Below are 18,916 nucleotides of genomic sequence, written 5' to 3'. Positions count from 1 at the left end.
AGAAATAATATAGTCTATTCCATGTGCCCAGCTAAATTGGGAATTCTATTATTCAACGAAACATGGGAGAGTGGATATTAGGGGACATCTCATCATTTCTGTCACACTCTGGATCTCCTGTCTTTGTGTTTCCACTCAATGTTTGTATCATAAAATAGACGCCATTCTGTAGGTTCCAAGTATAAAGTGTGATAATACAGCGTCTAGAGGTTTATACAACCATTGGGAAGCCCTCAAAAGTGTAAAATAGCTATCTGGCCCTTTATAGAAAATGTTTGCCCTGACTTAGCATAATGCATTTGAGAGTCATCTGTGTTGTTCATATTGAGTAGAATTCCATCCAGTGGATGTACCATGGTTGCTTTATCCATTGACCAGTTGAGAGACATTTGGGTTGTCTCCAGTTTTAGGTCATTATGAGTAAAGTCACTATAAACATTTGCATACAGGTTTTTGTGAACACAGGTTTTAGTTTTTCTTGGGTAAATACCCAGGAGAAGGATGGCTGGGTCACATGGTTAAGTGTATGTTTAACTTTATAATGAACTTTTTCTGTAATAGGCCAGATGGCAACGTAGGCTCTGCGTTCTCTGTCGTAAGTATTCGACTCTGCCGCCATAGCATGCAAGCAGCCATAGACAATGGGAAACAAATGAGTGTAACTGTGTTCCAGTAAAACTTTATTGATGGACACTAAACTTTGAATTTCTTATAATTTTTGTGTGTCACAAAATACATTTGATGTTTTTTTCCCTCAACCCTTTAAAAATCATTCTTAGCTCACAGTCCATACAAAAACAGGCAACAGGCCGTAGTTTGCTGACTCCTGTTCTGTACAAGAGGCCAGACTCAAAGACGACATACTGTGTGATTTCATTATACGATATTCTGGAAAAGGCAAAACCATAGGGGCAGAAATCAGACCAGTGATTGCCAGGGACTGGTGTGAAGGGAGGGGCTGATGTTCCACATCTTTATCAGCACTTGGTATTATCTGTGTTTGTTTTTAGCCACTCAAAGGAGTATGTAGTGATACATCACTGTAGTTTTAATTGGCAATGACTAATGATATTGAGGATCTTTTCAAGTGCTTATTTGCCATTCGTGCATCTTTGGTGACGTGTCTTTTCAAATCTTCCCCCCATTGGGTTGTTTGTTTTCTTATTATTGAATTTTTTTTTTTTTTATAATTTTATTTATTTATTTTTCCCCCAAAGCCCCAGTAGATAGTTGTACGTCATAGTTGCACATCCTTCTAGTTGCTATATGCGGGACGCGGCCTCAGCATGGCCGGAAAAGCGTGCGTTGGTGCGTGCCCGGGATCTGAACTCCGGGCCGCCAGCAGCAGAGCGCGCGCACTTAACCACTAAGCCATGGGGCCGGCCCTTATTATTGAATTTTGAGTCGTCTTTATTCCAGATTCAAGGCCTTTATCAGAGACGTGTCTTGCAATTTTTTTTTCCTTATCTCTGGAGACATTTTCATTTCATTTCATTTTCTTTTCTTTTCGTTTTCTTAACGTTGTGTTGCAAAGAGCAGTTTTTAATTTTGGTGAAGTTCAGTGTATCAGTTTTGTTTAGTGGGTTGTGCTTTTGGTATTGTGTCTGAGAACTTTGCCTGATCCAAAGTCACAAAGATTTTCTGTTTCTTTCCAGGAGTTTTAGAGGTTTTAGAATCAGCTGTTCAATTTCTCCAAAAAAACAAAGAGATCCTACTTGGACTTTGATTGGGGTTGTGTTAAATCAGTAGATCAGTTTGGAAGGATTCTTTTAACAATTTAGAATCATCTAATCTATTAACACACTATATCGCCTGTTATTTAGGTCTTCTTTGATTTCTTTAATCAGTGTATTACTGTTGCTGCATGATAAATTACCCCAACATTTATTGGCTTAAAACAACCCACATTTATTATCTCATAGTGTCTGTGGGTCTGGAATCCAGGCATGGCTTAGCTGGGTCCTATGCCTCAGTCTGTCTCGAGGTCCCAATCAAGGTGTCAGCCCAGGCTCTGGAGGCTCATTTGGAGGCTCAACTAGGGAAAGATTACTTCCGAGACCTCCCTGGTGTTGGCAGAATTCAGTTCCTCACAGGCTCTTCACCTGCAGGCCTCAGTTTCTTGCTGAGGCCTGTAGGTTGTTGCCTACAGGCCTCCTTCTGTTCCTTGTCACAAAGGCCTCTCCTACATGGCAGCTTGCTTCATCAAAGTGCACAAGCTGAGAAGGCAATAGAGTCTACTAGCAAGGTGGAAGGCAGAATGTTTTGTAACCTAATCACAGAAATGACGTTCCATCATCTTTGCCATATTATGTTGGTTAGAATCAAGTCATTAGGTCCAGCCACACTCAAGGGAAGGGGATCACACGATGGTGTGGTACCAGGAGGCGGAGATCACTGGGGACCATCCTAGAAGTCTGCCTGCTGCAATCAGTGCTTTTGAGTTTTCAGCATATTTTGTACATATTTTGCTAGACTTAACCTATATATATATATAAAATATTTTGGTGTATATATTTTGGTTATAAATATTTTGGTGCTGTTATAAATGGTACTTTTTAAAAATTTTTGATTTCCCATTATTGCTAGAATGTAGAAATACAATTGGTTTTTGTATATTGACTTTGTATACTGTGACCTTGCTAAACTCACTTAGTTCTAGAAGCGTTTTTATAGATTCCTTGGTATTTTCTGTGTGGACAGTTGTATCATCTGTGATCAGAGGTGGTTTTCTTTCTTCTTTCCCAATCTGTATACCTTTTGTATCTTTTACTTGCCGTACTGCACTGTCTAGGACCTTCCGGTGTAACGTTGAATAGCAGCAGTGAGAACAGGCATCGTTGCCTTGTTCCCTGTGTTAGGGGGAAAGTATTCAATCTTTCACCATTAAATATAATGTTAGCTGTAGGTTGGTTGTAAATGCCTTTTATCAGATTGAGAAAATTTTCCTTCCATTTCTAGTATATTGAGTGTTTTATCATAAATAGATGTTGAATTTTGTCAGGTGCTTTCTATGCATCTATAGAGATGATCATTTCTTTAGCGATGTGATTTTTTTCCTTTAGTTTATTGATATGATGAATTTTTGATTGATTTTCAAATATTGAACCAACCTTGCATTCCCAGGATAAACACCACATTATTTGATTTACTGATATTTTGGAGAAGTTCTTTGTATTTATGTTCATGAGGGATATTGGTGTATAGTTTTCTTGTAATGTCATCATCTGGTTTTGATCAAGGTAATACTGGCTTCATAAAATGATTTGTAAAGTGCTCTCTCATCTTCCATTTTCTGGAAGAATTTGTATAGAATTGGTTTTATTGCTTCCTTAAATAGTTGATAGATTTTGCTAGTGAAACCGTCTGGATCTGGGGTTTTCTTTGTTGAAAGTTTTTAACGGTAAAGTCAAATGTTTTTTAATAGATATGGAACGATTGAGGTTATCTATTTCTTTCTTTCTTTTTTTTTTTGTGAGGAAGATCAGCCCTGAGCTAACATCCATGCCAATCCTCCTCTTTTTGCTGAGGAAGACCGGCCCTGAGCTAACATCTATTGCCAATCCTCCTTTTTTTCCCTTTTTCTCCCCAAAGCCCCAGTAGATAGTTGTATGTCATAGTTGCATATCCTCCTAGTTGCTGTATGTGGGATGCCACCTCAGCCTGGCTGGACAAGCGGTGCGTCGGTGCACGCCCGGCATCCAAACCTGGGCCGCCAGTAGCGGAACGCGCACACTCAACCACCAAGCCACAGGGCCGGCCCCAAGGTTATCTGTTTCTTCTTGGGTGAGATTTGATAGTTTATGTCTTTCAATAAATTGGCCCATATTGCATAAGTTGCTGAATGTATGGACATAAAGTTGTTTGTAATATTCCCTTTATTTTTTGCGTTCTTTTTTTTTTTTTTTTTAACGCTTCAGTGCATGCTTGTATATCCTAGTTTTTGGTTTTTAGTTCTCTGTATGAACCACCACCACAGTATGATGACTGACAGACGGGTGGTATGGTTCCTCAACCGGGAAACAAACCCAGGCCGCGGCAATGAAGGCACCGATTCTTAACCACTAGACCACCAGGGCTGGCTCCCCTTTTTCTTTTAATGTCTAAGGAGCTGTAGTGATGTCTCTAATTTATTTCTAATATCGGTGATTTCTGGGGATTTTTTCTTGATCAGTCTGGCTAGAAGTTTATCAGTTTTATTTATCTTTTCAAAGAACCAGCTTTTGAGTTCATCAATTTTCTCTATTTTTCTGTTTTTAATTTCATTGACTTCTACTCTTATCTTCATTATTTCCTTTCTTTTGCTTGCATTGGGCTTAATTTGCTCTTTTTCTAGTTTTTTAAGGTCGAAGCTGAGCTAATTGACTTGACACCTTCTCTTCCACTATCAGCATTTAATGCTATAAATTACCCTCCAAGTACTGCTTTAGCTTCATGTTACAAATTTGGATATATTTTCATTTTCATTTAATTCAAAATATTTTCTAATTTCCCTTGTGACTTCCTCTTTGACCCATGAGTTATTTAGAAGTATGTTTAATTTTCAAATATTCTGGGATTTTCCAAATATTCTTCTCTTATTCCATTGTAACAATGGAACATATGTTGTATAATTTCACCTCTTTTACATTTCTTGAAATTTGTGTTATGGCCTGAAATGTGGGTGTCTTGATAAGGTTCCTGTGCATTTATTTGAACATAATGTGTGTTCTGCACTTGTGGGTGAAGCATTCTATAAATCTCATCTAGGTCAAGTTGGTTGACGTTGTTCTTCGTGTCTTCTGTGTTCCGACTGATTTTCTCTGTCCTTGCTCATCAATTACAAAGAGTGTTGAAATCTCCCAACTATAATTGTAGATTCGGTAATACTCCTTTCATTTCTCTCAGCTTTTGCTTTATGCGTTTTGAAACTCTGTTATTATGTGAAGACACACTTAGGATTGTTATATCTTCTTAATGAATTGACCCCTTTATCATTACATAATGTCCATCTTTATCACTGGTAATAGTCCTTGTTCTGAAATGTCTGATAGTAATATAGACACTCTAGTTTTCTTTTGATTAGTGTTTGCATGGTATGTGTTTTTCCATCTATATTAGTTTTCCATTGCTACGTAATAAATTACCACAAACTTAGCAACTTTATTTATTTCTTTATTTATTTGGTAAGGAAGATTGGCTCTGAGCTAACACTCTATTGCCAATCTTCCTCTTTTTGCTTGAGGAAGATGGTCCCTGAGCTAACAGCTGTGCCAGTTTTCCTCTAATCTTGTATGTGGGATGCTGCCACAGCAGCGCGTGATGAAGTGGTGTGTAGGTCCGCACACAGGATCTGAACCTGCGAACCCTGGGCCGCCAAAGCAGAGCATGCGCATTAACCACTATGCCACTGGGCTGGCCCCCAGCTTAGCAACTTTAAACAAGACCTGTTTATTAGTTCATAGTTCTGTAGGTCAGAAGCTGTGCCCAGATCTCCCGTTCTGAAATCAGTGTCAGCTGTTCTACATTCCTGTCTGGAGGCTCATTCAGGGTGTTAGGGGAATTCATTTTCTTGCAGTTGTAGGGCTGAGATCTCATTGTCTTGCTAGCTGTGGATCTCTTTCAGCTCCTGGAGGCCACTCTCAGGTCCTTGCCACTTGGCCCCCTCCAGCTCAGCAATGGAGATCCGCCCTCCCATTGATTCCCTCTCATGCTTTAAATCTCCCTGACTTCCCCATCTGCTACCAGCTGGAGAAAACTGCTTTTAAAGAGCTCATGTGGTTAGGTCAGAGCCACCTGGATAATTTCCCTGTCCTAAGGTTGACTGTGTCATATAACATAACCTGATCATGGGAGGGAAAATCATGATATTCACAGTCCTGGGGATTACGCAGGGCTTGTATATCAGGAGAGAGGGAAATACTGGGGGCCAACTCACAAGTCTTCCTACCACAGCATTCTCTTACTTTTACCCTGTCTCTGTCTTTTGTATGCAATCTTATAGTCTCTGTCTTTCCTTTGATGTGTTTTGGCCATTTACATATCATGAGTTATCAACGTGGTTGAACTAAAAGCTACCATCTTTTTATTTGTCTCCTACTTATTCCGTCTGTTTTTTGTTCCTTTTTATCTCTATTTCTGTGGGGGTTTTTTATTTAGTATTTTTATGTCGTTTTACGTCCACTGTTGGCTTGTTATTTGTACCTGTCTTTACAATTTTTTTAGTGGTTGCCCTAGGGTTTACAGTATACATCTTTAATTCCTCACAGTCTCCCTTCAAGTGTTATTGTACTGCTTCCTGTATAATGCAAGAACTTGACACCAGTGTCCTCCAATTCCTCCCTCCCATCTGTTGTGCTATTGTTTTCATACTTTTTACTTATGGTGTAAGCCTACACTACATTTCTATCGTTTTGCTGTAAACAGTTATCTTTAGAGTTATTTAAAATAAGGAAAAGAATACAAGATGTAGTTTATATTTGCCTTCATTTTAACTGTTTCTGGAGATCTTCATTTCTTTACGTCGGTCCATTTCTGTCAGTATCATAGTCTCTTCTGCCTGAAGAACTTCCTTTAGTATATCTTGTAGTGCAGGTCTGCTGTTATGAATTCTCTCGGCTTTTTTTTAATCACTTTCAAAAGATATTTCCAGCGGATATAGAATTACAGGTTCACAATTTTTTTTTCAGTACTTTACATGTACACACTTCTTTTGCTAGGTTCTTTGTGTGCAGGATCCAGTCTGTCTGGTTAGGAGTTGAGCTGGATTTGGGTTTGTTGTTGCTTTGATTACCTTCAGTGTTACACCTCCTTCAAATTCTTCGATCATTACCATGTACCGTTTTCTGGTTTGCATAGTTTCTGACAAGAGGTCAGCTATGTCTTTATTCCTTTGTATATAATGTATCTTTTTCTTTCTGAATGTTTTCAGTATTTCCTCTTTGGTTTTTAGCTGTTTGAATATGATGTGTCTAAGTATTTGTTTTTGGTATTTATCCTGCTTGGGTAGCTTGAATCTGTGCTTTTATACCTTCCATTATTGTTGGAAAATTCTGTCATTATCTCTTCAGATATTTCTGCTGCCTTGTTCTCTCCCTCTTTTTCTTCTGGGATTCCAGTTACACTTAGATGAGGCTGTTTGATGGTGTCCCACAGCTTTTGGGTTCTCTATTTTGTGTCTTTCACTCTTTTCTCGTTATGTATCAGTTTGCGTAATTTGTATTGGTAATATCTATTGACTGTCTTCCAGTTCACTAATTCTTTCCTTGACCGTGTCAAATCTTATGATGAGCCTTTTGAGATCATTCTGCTTATTTGCTACTATATTTTTATTTTTAGCGTTTCCATTTGACTTTTACAGTTTCCATCTCTCTGCTGGAATTCCTCATCTGTTCATACTTTTTGTCTACTTTTTCCACTAGAGCCTTTAACATAGTAGTCATAGTTACTTTTTATTTAAATTCCCCATCTGATAGTTCTCACATCTGGGTCATCCCTGAGTCTGTTTCTGTTGATTGCTCTGTCCCTTCACAGTGTGGTGTTTTTCTTCTTTTGTGTATCTCATATTTTTTATTTATTTATTTATTTTTGGTGAGGAAGATGCTCCCTGAGCTAACATCTGTGCCAGCCTTGCTCTATTTTGTATGTGGGATGCCTGCCACAGCATGGCTTGATGAGCAGTGTGTAGGTTCGTGCCCAGGATCCAAACCCACAAACCCTGGGCCACCAAAGGGGAGCATGCAAACTTAACCACTGCACCACTGGGCCAGCCACTGTATCTCATAATTTTTTTTTTTTATTGATGTCATAACAGTTTATAACATTGTGAACTTTTAGTTGTACATTATTGTCAGTCACTGTATAAATACATCCCTTCACCCCTTGTGCCAACCCCCCAACCCTCTTCCCACTGGTAACCACCAAACTGTTCTCTCTGTCTGTGTGTTAGTTTATCTTCCACATATGAGAGAGCTCATCCAGTGTTTGTCTTTCTCTGTCTGGCTTATTTCACTTAACATAATACCCTCCAGGTCCATCCATGTTGTTGCAAATGGGACGATTTTGTCCTTTTTTATGGCTGAATAGTATCCCATTGTATATATATATACCACATCTTCTTTATCCACTCATCAGTCAAGGGACACTTAGGTCACTTCCACTTGTTGGCTATGGTGAATAATGCTGCAGTGAACATAGGGGTGCGTAAGCTTCTTTGGGTTGTTGATTTCAAGTTCTTTGGATAGATACCCAGTAGTGGGATAGCTGGATCATAAGGTAGTTCTACTTTTAATTTTTTGTGTATCTCATAATTTTTGATTGAATGTTAGATATCATGAGTAAGACAGTGAAGACTGAGGTAAATAGTATTTATGCCTAGAAGTGGGCATGCTTCTTCGGCTAGGCTGGTAATATGGGGATCAAGTCAAGCTCGTTAGGAGTTAAGCTCACTTTGGCTTTTGTTATTGTTTTGGTTCCCTTCAGTGCACCACCAGCCTCTATTGTTACAATGTGCTTAGGTGGGGGGTGAGTTTCCAGAGGGTGTTTCTCAGTGTTCCTGTTCTACCCTCAGCTTTCAGCCTTCCTGTATTTCTGTGCCTCAGAGGGAATCTCTGTCCATGCTCTTGCCCTCCTCCAGTGGTAGATTCCTGTTGCTTTCCACTTGGTGCTTGTAAGTTTGGGGAGGGAAGGTGGAGAGGGTATTCTCTGTTACCTGGTCCAGCTTCAGTCCCTGTGGCCCTGGGTCTGTGGGGTGGGCTCTCTCAGTGATCCTGCCCATCCCACAAAGGTGGAGGATTTTTTTCTTTTACCTTCCCACCAGCCCAAATGGGTCCTCTCATGTGCCCTCTAGGAGGCAGGATTCACTGACCTACTCCCAGTCTCTGAGGCTTTTGTTCCGTAGAGGAGAAGGGCTGGGCTTTATGCTTTTTTTCTTGCAGTGTTGGCTGCTCCCCTCCCCCTGGCCTGCATCACTGAGTGAGGCTCTGTCCAGCCTCCTCTCTGAACCCTGTCTTTGTCTGGAGCATACTCAGTGGAGGTTTGTTGGGAAGATCCTGCAGGTGGGCACAAACTCCCCTTGTGTCTGAGGCTCCCAGGGCTTTTATGCTCTCATGCTAGCCTACACTTGGCTGTTAGCAGTTCATAGAAAGTTTTAGCCGAATTCTTCTTACCTGGATGTATGGTGCCCAGTGTCTCTTCTTCCTGTGCCCTTTCTCAGGTAAGCGAGTGCTCACGTCCAGTTTGTCTCTTGAGGGACTTCTCTTTCCTTAAATTTTATTCTGCTTGGTTACCCTGTGACCTCAGCTCTCGATGACTTCAAGAAAGTTATAATATTTGTAGTTTATCTGACTTTTTCTTGTTAGCATGAATGCAGTGTTCTTTCCAACTTTCAGCATCCTGGGAGGAATCCTAAACCTCCTTGGTCTTATTTTGATTGTCACAAAAAAGCAGATGCCAGGCTTGTGCTGAGTGAGAGGGAATCAGACTTTGTTTTGAGGACCTCCCTCTCCCAGCCTTGTAGCTAGTCTTGGTAGGAGGCTCATTCCAGAGCATGTTACATAAGCTCTCCCAGTGGGAGGCTTTGCTTGTAATTTGAATCTTAAGTAAGTGTCTCAAGGGTGGAAGGAGGTGGGCAGCGCACTGCCAGACTCCCAGCAGTGGACTGGCATTCTCATTTCTTCAACTCATTGTCTTTGTTGCTTGTCCATTCACATCTGGTTCTCCAGGTTCATGTCAATTTTGTGTGCCTCTAATAGCCTTCCAATAAATTCCTTTTTGCTTAAGTTTACCAGAGTTACTAGGTTCTGTCACTTACAACCAAGGACTTTTGCCTCAGGAAATTTATAGACTGGACGGGGAAACACAATACCCAGAAAACTGAAATACCAAATGCAGAGCAAAATAGTACAGTCAAGACTGGACAGGCCAAGGGTCAGCGAACTTGTTCATCAAAGCCCAGAGAGTCAATATGTGAGGCTTGCGGCCACATGGTCTCGGTTGCAACTACTGAACTCTGTCATCGTAGCACAAAAGCCGCCACGGACAATATGTAAACAAATGGGAGCAGCTGTTCCAGTAAAAGTGTTTACAAATACAGGCTGCCGTAGGTTGCCAACTCCTGGTATAGACTACCCTGTATATTTAGAGGAAGAATCAAGACGGTCTGTGTATCTACTGTGGCTCTTAGTGAAGACCACAGTTTTAAGTTTCAAGATCCTGAGTATTGACTGGCCAACATACATAATTATTTTTGCCTATTCTTCTCTTTCAGAAGCAAAACCAGCACCAGAAATATTTGAGAATGAAGTCATGGCACTGCTGAGGGACTTTGCAAAAAACAAAAACAAAGAGCAGAGACTGCGTGCCCCCGATCTCGAATACCTCTTTGAAAAGCCACACTGAGCTGTGCGCCCCTGCCTGCCTGGCCTCAGTCTGCGGACCCTCACTGCTTACGATGGATATGGCCTTGCTTTCCTGCATGTCCTTAGACACTCAGCCCACCCGGACCGTTCGTCCTGCCTCAAAGAATGGACCCACCTCTCTCCTAGGACGTGTAAACGTTCAGTGTGTCTCGTTCTAATGCTTTCTTGTGCAGTTCTCAAAAGCAGGGTGTCAGTGTTGCCAGCCTTGGCCACAGGAGGGCACTGCAGGGGCAGCTATTGTGCTGGCTCATTGCTTCAACCAGGAGCGTGCTCAGTGAAAAGAGGCAGCCGGCTGCGGGTGCTGTGTGGAAAGCTACCCTGAGCGGCCCAGAGCTTTGTTCAAGTGAAATTCCCCCTTTCCAACCTGATATGGTTTTCTGCCAAGGGAAGCTGATCAAAGCCCCTTGAGCTGAATCCTTCAAAGGCGCAGCAGGCGGAATGAGGGCGGCAAGGAGGAATGGTGTGGGCATGCTGCTTAGGAGTCAACATCCCCATCGGATATTCTCTGAAATGTTCGCTCTGTAAGCTGAACGGTAATGGAATATTAAAGAATATCTAAAAAAGGAAAGTCACAATTCCCCAACCCTCACACAACTATTTTAATTTTGTCTATTCTCATATAGTCCTATGTTTATAAAGTTTTACAAGATCACAGTCATAGGTTTTATCTCCATGTAGCACTATACCAAACTTTTTCTTTATTTCTACAGTCTTTCTAATTATTTTAGTTGACCAAATAATAACACATAAGAAATAGTATATCAAAATGAATTAGTTGAAAGTGTTTAGCTCTAGGGCCAGAAGACTTCTGCCTTGCTGGAGGTGGTCTCACTGGGGGGTTTTGCCCTTGGAGCTGTAATCCAGTCAGAACGGTCATCACCCAGACTGGGCCAGGACCATCTGAAGGTGTGGACCTGAGGAAGGCAGAATTGATAGGCAGATGTTGGCAATCCTAAGAGCTGCATGCAGGGTGGAAGTACATGTTTCCAGCGTGGTTGAGCTATGGGGTTCCCACAGGGCCTCCTCATGGTCCTGCCTGTCCCTCAATGTCCCTGGCTAAGGAGAGAAGAGAAGAGAACAGCCTTTACTTACATGATCTCATTAAAACTTACAGCACTCCTACAGACAGGTGGTGTTATACCTACTTTGTAGATGAGAAAGTGGGCTCAGAGAGAGTAATTTGTCTAAGGTCGGGTAGCTGTTCAGTCAAAAAGCCAGAATCTCATTTAGTTCGTGGACTTTCTACCAGAACACGCTACCGTGCTAGTGGAAACTTAGTAGAAATCTACGCTTTGAAAAGTACGGCGAAAACTTGACGGTTCCGAGACATGACCTATGTGTCACGTAGCAGGCAGAAAGCTTCCAGCTGCTTCCCAAAGTAAGCACTCGGTCACCCAAGCTAGCTCGTAAATGAGGAAGCAGTGCAGGGGCTGGTTACAAGTTCAGATCTTGGCTCCACTGCTTACTTGCTGGATAAATGAATGAGCCTGAGCCTCGGTTTCCTCATCTATAAAGTGGGGGTGATGACGCTCCCTATCTTAACTAGTTGAGAAGACATTAAAGCGTGCAGAGTTCTTACATGGTCTGCAAGACACAGTAAGCTCTCAGTAGATAGAGGTATCAGCGTTCAGTCATGTCTTCAGCCTGAGACTTAAAACCTGTCTCCTGACACAAATTGCCTTGCGTGTCAGCGAGCTCACCAGAGTTACGTGCAGGGCAGTCTCATCTGCAGACAGGAAAGCCGAGCCTGTTGAAGAACCACGGGGTGTCTTACCAGCCAGTGAAGGCTGGAGAGAAAACAGACCCCGTGGAAAACAGACCCTTTGATGGAAAAATCTGTAGGGCTCTCACCTAAGCGAGGAATGGGAGTGGGGATCGGGAGGCAGAAAGAGGCAGGGCAGATGAGAAGACGTCACCCTGGGAGCTTACCGCAGACTCTGGCCATTCTCTGGGGCCTCGTCTCATGTGCTGTGGGGAGAATGTCAAGTAGGCAGAGAGTTTATATAGAGAGATTTATCTGGACTGTAAGAAGTGCACATGCATGGGGCAGTGACTTACCCATCTATCCTGGACGCTTATGCAACCAACTCCAGCAGCCAAGTATGCAGTGCGGGCTTTATTCCCCTGGGGTTTGATCTCTCCTTACTCCGATTTTGTCTTATTTAACATAATGTTCAACTGCTACCCCTTTCACCTGGGACTGGCTTGCTTCTAAAGGAATTGTTTTCTTCGCAGGCTGCTGGCTTGTGTCATCTCTCTGAAAGTGAAGGATCTTGCTAACTTCAGCTGCTCAGTGTCAGACCCAGGGGTGCTATGTAAACAGTTTTTCCCTTTATTAGGCATTAAGTAAAAGTAGGCAGGCCACAGAGCATTTTTAAAAAATTAATAAACATAGGGCAAAAGCCAGCAGCCCCCCAGGGATCTGTGATGAACAGAAGCTAGCTCATTGCTCAGTTGGACCCCTCTCTGCTCACTGAACTCATTCAGAGCCTGCGCTGGGTGGATGAGCGTCTGGCCCTGCTCTGACCCATCTGAAGTGGTCTCCTGAGCCTTAGTGCCCAGGCTCTCGCATGACATGTCAAACTGGGTCAGCAAAGGCTGTTCTCTTCCCATCATTTCCTCTCTTAATTGTTTTAAGTCTTCAAAATCCAGAGACCAGACAACTTCTGCCCCAGCTCTGTGCCTTAGACAGAGCGCATCTGTTGGGGGTCATTGTCAAGGCTGCTCTTCCTGGCTTTGGGCATTATCTGGAGGTCATCTGGTCTGTCTCTCCAGCTCCAGCCAGGGCAGCACCGGCAGAAGCCTGGTTCATATTTTGAAACATCACCAGGGAAAGGGATTCCTCTGGGAGGGTTGAGAGTCTTGCATTTATCTGTTAGTCCATCTGCTGTTGTGGCTGGACAGAGAGAGGAAGAGTCCATGATAAGGAAGCTCGAGCAGCCTTAAATGGCAAGCAGGTCTGGGAGGCTTTGAGCTGACAGCCCCTTTTATTAACACAGCCTATTGTACCTGAGGATGGTGGGCTTGCCATCCTGCGGCTGTCAAGTTGATGATCCTGATCAGCTTCTAGTTAAGCCACCTTGTGACAGACACCTCAATTTCCCAGTGAACCCTCTGGGAATGAGGCCCGGTGTTAGAATCTGCCCCAGTCAGGTAACATGGCACGGTGGAGCAGGTGGCCTAAGGCAAGCAGTGCCCTTTTGGCTTCAAGAAACAAAGTTTGTTAGCAGTCAGACATCTGAGAATGGATGGTAGAAAAGGTGAAGCCATCCAATAACATCGGGCTTCCAAGAAGATGTGTAGGGAAGAAATTCACCTCCTCATAACCTATAACCACAAAAGAAGAGTTCAAGTCTTTTGCTGGGTCCCAGGTCTTGCCTGAATCCAGATATTCCTGCCCAGGAGGAGAATGTTCTCTATAAAGGGCAGTGTGAACATATTTTACGTAACTACACATCCCAGCATGTAGTTTTATTTATTTATTTTTTTCCCCCCAAAGCCCCAGTAGATAGTTGTATGTCATAGCTGCACATCCTCCCAGTCACTGCATGTGGGACTCGGCCTCAGCATGGCCAGAGAAGTGGTGCCTCGGTGCGCGCCTGGGATCTGAACCCGGGCTGCCAGCAGCAGAATGCGCATACTCAACCGCCAAGCCACGGGGCCGGCCCCCAGCATGTAGTTTTAAAAAGCAAACTATGACATTACGATGTGCATTTTGTTTCCCCGTGGATTTCAGTTTATTTAGTTTTTATTTAGTGAAATGTTCACGTTTGGTGATGTCCCTGGACACCTGTTGAGGGGAAGTAGGGCAGAGCAGTTAAGGGCAGCTGCTCAGGAATCAGACCTAAGTTAGAGTCCTGGCTCTACCATTGGTCAGCTGGGTGACCTCGGGCGCGTTATTACTCTCCACACTTCTGCGTCTCATCTGTAGAAAGGGAAGAAAAAGAACCTCACCACACGTGTGGGTGGGAGTACTAAATGAAGTTTAGTCACTAGCGGAGTGCCCGGCCCCCTAGGAACGAACACTTGATGGTAGTCATAGCTAACAGGATTGTTTGCCTGTCGTGTGCCCAACACTGCTAAGAACTTTACATGGATTATCTCATTCAATCCTCACAACAGTAATACGAGATAGGTACAATTATCCTTCCCCTTTTACAGATGAGGAAAGTGGGGCTTGGTGAGATGACGCTCCTTGCTCAAAGTCACAGATGGGAAGTGGTGGAACCAGAACTGGGTTCAAGCCAGGCCGTGGGCCTCCAGGGCCTTTGCACTTAGGTACCATATGCACTGCCTCGAAACGTGAAAGCCATCTCATTCCTCTTCCGCTACTGACTTCTCCTGGATCTTTTCGTGGTCCATGGAGGACTGCTGTGCGGAGTACTTTGCAGAGACCCTCTCTTGGTTCCCTGTAAGACCACCAAGACCCTAACTCTGACAGAGGGCATCGGCCTCAGCAGCTCCAGCCTTAGCCACCTGAGCCCTCCAAGCAGGACGAGTGCAGCCTAGCTCCACGTGATGGTCTGGTGTTCAGAGAGACTTGCTTTGTATTTGGAGGGGAGCTGGAGGGCAGGGCTCAAACGCTGCCCTGCCTTAAGGGTTTTTTCCTGACCCTGAGCAGCAGAGATGAGGCTGGAAGCTGTCTGGGTCTTCCTCTCACTGTCTGTCCTTTCCCTCCAAGTCAGAGGCTGGCCCCGAGAGCTGGATGTAGCTGGTCAGGAAGGCCAGGTGGGTCCCAAGAGGAGTTGCCCAACTTCCGTCATACCCACTGGCTCCAACCCTTTTGCTGACAAGCCAGTGCTGGTTCCTCCTGAGGCCAGAGGCTCTGAGGCCAGGCCCCTTGTGAGCAGGACCCTCGCCTCTCTGTTTTTCTTGGCTCCCACCCCCTCAGCATGGTCACGCAGAGGTGAGAAGGTTTTAGTAGATGTACTAGATACTGTGTTTCCAGCACAAGTAGACATAGGCAGTTGGCTTGGTCCAAACAGGAAAAGTGATGCTCAGAAATCTAATTTGATAGATGCACTGTAATGGTCTTCACTAGATGCTGGAGATCAGAGAAGAACGTATCTCTTCTGTCCTTGAGGAATCTGCTGTTCATTCTTTCGCTCTTTATCTCATTGATTCCCAAGCAGAAGTTGTCTGCACCAGCACTGTGTGGTAGGCCCGGGTCCAGACCAGGAGACACAGAGGTGGATGAGACAGAGCCCAGGCCCCGAGCACCTCTGAAGAAGGGATAGCTGAATGGAAGAGAAGTGAGGATTGGGCCACGTATCGCAGGCACTGACCAGAGTGCAAGCCATAGGGCCTCCAGCCTTGTGTGGCATGTCTGTCCCCACCCCCCAGTAGAGGTGGGGACACCAGGCCATGGAGCTCTGAGACACCCACTTTTAGTATCCTAGAAATAACTTCCCTTGTCTGAGTTCACCCTCACCAATTGATTTCATGATTTCCGGTAGATTCTGCACTCCTGTATCCCCCCATTGCCATGTAACTTTGCAGGACCCTCCACCCTGGGTGTGCAGTCAGCCAAAGGCCTTGCTTAGCCAATGGGATGTCGGTAATCATGAAGCAAGCAGAACCTCGAAAACCACTTGCACAGCTGGGCTTGCCCTAGCTCTTGTACCTCTGCCACCACCTGAAAACCTGGCCAGGTTGCCTTTCAGGAGGATGAGAGGTGTGTCCAAGTCACCCCTCTCACCTCAGCCAAAGTCAGCTGACAGATAAGGGAACCCAATTAAGACCAGAAGAATAACTCAGCCAAGCCCAGCCCAAATGGCCAACCCACAGACCCGTAAGCTAAATAAATGCTTATTATTTTAAGCCACCAAGTTTTGGGATAATTTGTTATGCAGCATTATCATAGCAATTGGTAACTGATGCAGAGGGTAATTGGGCTTCCCATGTAGATTTGCTTACAGAGAAAAAGAATCACTGAGTGGCCAGCGTGAATGAGTGTCCTGTCCGCTGGACAGGTGAACCACTCACTTTAATTTTTTTTAAAAGGTGGCTGCTTAGTATATCAGACTCTTGTGACCTTAGCATATCAGTCTCCTATGAACACATGGAATTCCTCCTCAATGATTTGAACGGCAGCAGGAACAGCTCGCGTTTACTGAGCGCTTATTCCAGACCACACGGTGGGCTAACACTGTACAGACTTCCTCACGATGAGGTCACGTCCCGATAAACCCATTGTAAGTTGAAAATATCATAAGTCGAAAATGCATTTAATACACCTAACCTGCTGAACATCATAACCTAGCCAAGCCTACCTTGAACATTCTCAGAACACTTATATTAGCCTGCAGTTGGGCAAAATTATCACAAAGCCTATTTTATTAAACAGTGTTGAATATCTCATGTAATTTATTGAGTACTGTACTGAAAGTGAAGAGCGGGATGGTTGTGTGGGTACAGAATGGTTGTAAATGTATGCGTTGTTTATCCTCGTGATCGTGGGGCTGACTGGGAGCTGCTGCTGCCCACCATCACGAGAGGATCGTACCACATATCACTAGCCTGGGAAAAGATCACAATTCACCAAAATTCGAAGTACGGTTTCTACTGAATGCGTATCTCTTTTGCATCATTGTAAAGTTGAAAAATTGTAAAGCGAACCACTGTTAAGTGGGGGACCATCTGTACATGCATTGACCTGCTTGGTTCCCATAGTGGCTCTATGGAGTTGGCTGTACTGTTATCTTCATTGTGCCAATGAAGAAACAGGCCCAGAGGAATTGAGTTACTCACCTGTGGTGACGTTGGCTTAGCTGTTGGGCAGAAGTGAGCACAGAAACTGATGTAGGACCCTCGGAAAGTGGGAGATCTGTGTTATGCACTAGCAAAGTGTTTGGTAAAGCTACTGCCTGCTCTAACTTGGGAGGTACCTCACATGCTTTCCAAGCTGGCAGCTCACAAGGAAGGGGTGGGAGAACAGAAAACTAGTCATTGCTGTTGGCTACCATTGGCTGCATTGGGTGAGGATTTACAAGGAAGAGACAAGCTTGGGAAAGAATGGTGTTCGAGTAATAGTGAAAGGAAATAGAATCCAGACACCCAGGGCCTCCTGGGGTTCGAAAGTCTTCTACAACCAAAGTAGAAAAAGAGGAGATATAAAAAACAGTTTTGAGGGGGCCGGCCCCATTGCCGAGTGGTTAAAGTTCTGCTCACTCTGCTTCGGCAGCCCGGGTTCACGGGTTCATATGCCGGGCACGGACCTACTCCACTCATCAGCCGTGCTGTGGAGGCATCCCACATACAAAACAGAGGAAGATTGGCACAGATGTTAGCTCAGGGCTAAACTTCCCCAAGCAAAAAGAGGAAGATTGGCAATGGATGCTAGCTCAGAGTGAATCTGCGTCAGCAAAAAATAATAATAAATAAATAAAAGTTTTGAGCAACAAAGGCCCAGTAAAACTTTTCCCTTGGATAAAGTGAGTGACGACAAGATCAAAGTTGTGCCTCCTGTTTATTGTTCCAAATAGCCTCAAGATAGCCAGTGAGGAGAAAAGGAGAGTATGGAGGAGAACCAGCAAAACAAATTAGGCTCAAGAATTACGTCTAGAAAAAGTCGTTGGATGAGCGTGGCTACTGGCACAGGAAACTGACTAGAAACGAACAGATTAGGAACAAGCTAAGTCTGGGAAGAAGTGTATGACCAAGGGAACCATGAGCCAGGGCTCCCCTCGCCCTCAAAAATAAAAACCCTTGACAGTTTTCGGCTATAAAACAACCTTTGGAGCTCTAACCATCCATGAACAAGAGGGAGAGTGCCCTGCCACGCCCATTTCAGATGTGGCCAAGGAGGAGGATGGACAAGGAGGAAGCTCCCAGAGAGCAGAGCCAGAGCCAGTAGGGAGAGCGGACGGGAGAGCCTCTCCTGGAGAGCAGAACCAGAGTTGATGGCGGAGTCTCCCTGGCAGTCCTGTCCCTATTCCACAGCTATATGGGGCTGGGCGAGGGGGCTGCTGACTTGTCTTTTTAGTTCATGGGTCCCTGGAGCAAGAAGAGCCTCATAGGCTGAGAGGGGACTACTGCACTGGGGTCATCAGAGACCCCGGGCTTCAGGTCAGAGACAGGGACTGGATGGGACTTCGGATCGTGTCCCTTGAGGAGAGGGTGAGTTTGTGCCATGAGTGAGAAGAAAAACCTGCTGGTTTGGCACACAGAAGGGTGGGTTCTGGCAGAGACTACGTAATGCCCATCTCACCAATTTCTTCTTCCTGAGCATATAGGAAGACAGCATCCCCAAGCCTCTCATATAATAAGGCTGGTGCTATGTGATTGAGTCTGGCCAACAGAATGTGAGCGAAAGCAATGAGAGCCGCTTTCAGGCATGGCCCCTAGAAACATCCTGAGTGATCCCCAGCCCACTGTTACCCTGCTGCAGGCGTCCAAGCCACAGGTTCCAGATGGCTTGGCGACACAAAGGAGGAGTTTACCTAAACTCTTTCAAACTGTGTGAATGAGAAATAAACCATTACTGTGTCAAGTCAGAGGGATTTCGTGCTTTATTCATTTCC

At 44.3% G+C, this 18,916-nt stretch overlaps 1 protein-coding gene across 2 annotated transcripts in view; it reads left to right on the top strand.

Moving 5' to 3' along the window:
• The window catches only part of SDHAF2 (succinate dehydrogenase complex assembly factor 2), a 25,127-nt gene extending 6,211 nt beyond the window's left edge, over positions 1-18,916 (top strand). The window contains exon 3 of one of the 2 annotated variants that reach the window (XM_058526717.1): positions 10,244-18,916. In XM_058526717.1, the coding sequence (XP_058382700.1) occupies positions 10,244-10,374 (131 nt within the window). In that variant the 3' untranslated portion in view covers positions 10,375-18,916. The remainder of the gene's footprint in view (positions 1-10,243) is intronic. The other variant, XM_058526718.1, reaches the window with a different exon arrangement.

This window comes from Diceros bicornis, chromosome 31, assembly GCF_020826845.1.
Source record: "Diceros bicornis minor isolate mBicDic1 chromosome 31, mDicBic1.mat.cur, whole genome shotgun sequence".
Lineage (NCBI taxonomy): Eukaryota > Metazoa > Chordata > Mammalia > Perissodactyla > Rhinocerotidae > Diceros > Diceros bicornis.
Note: the sequence above shows the minus strand (reverse complement) of the source record. Positions and strands in the feature narration are given on the sequence as shown.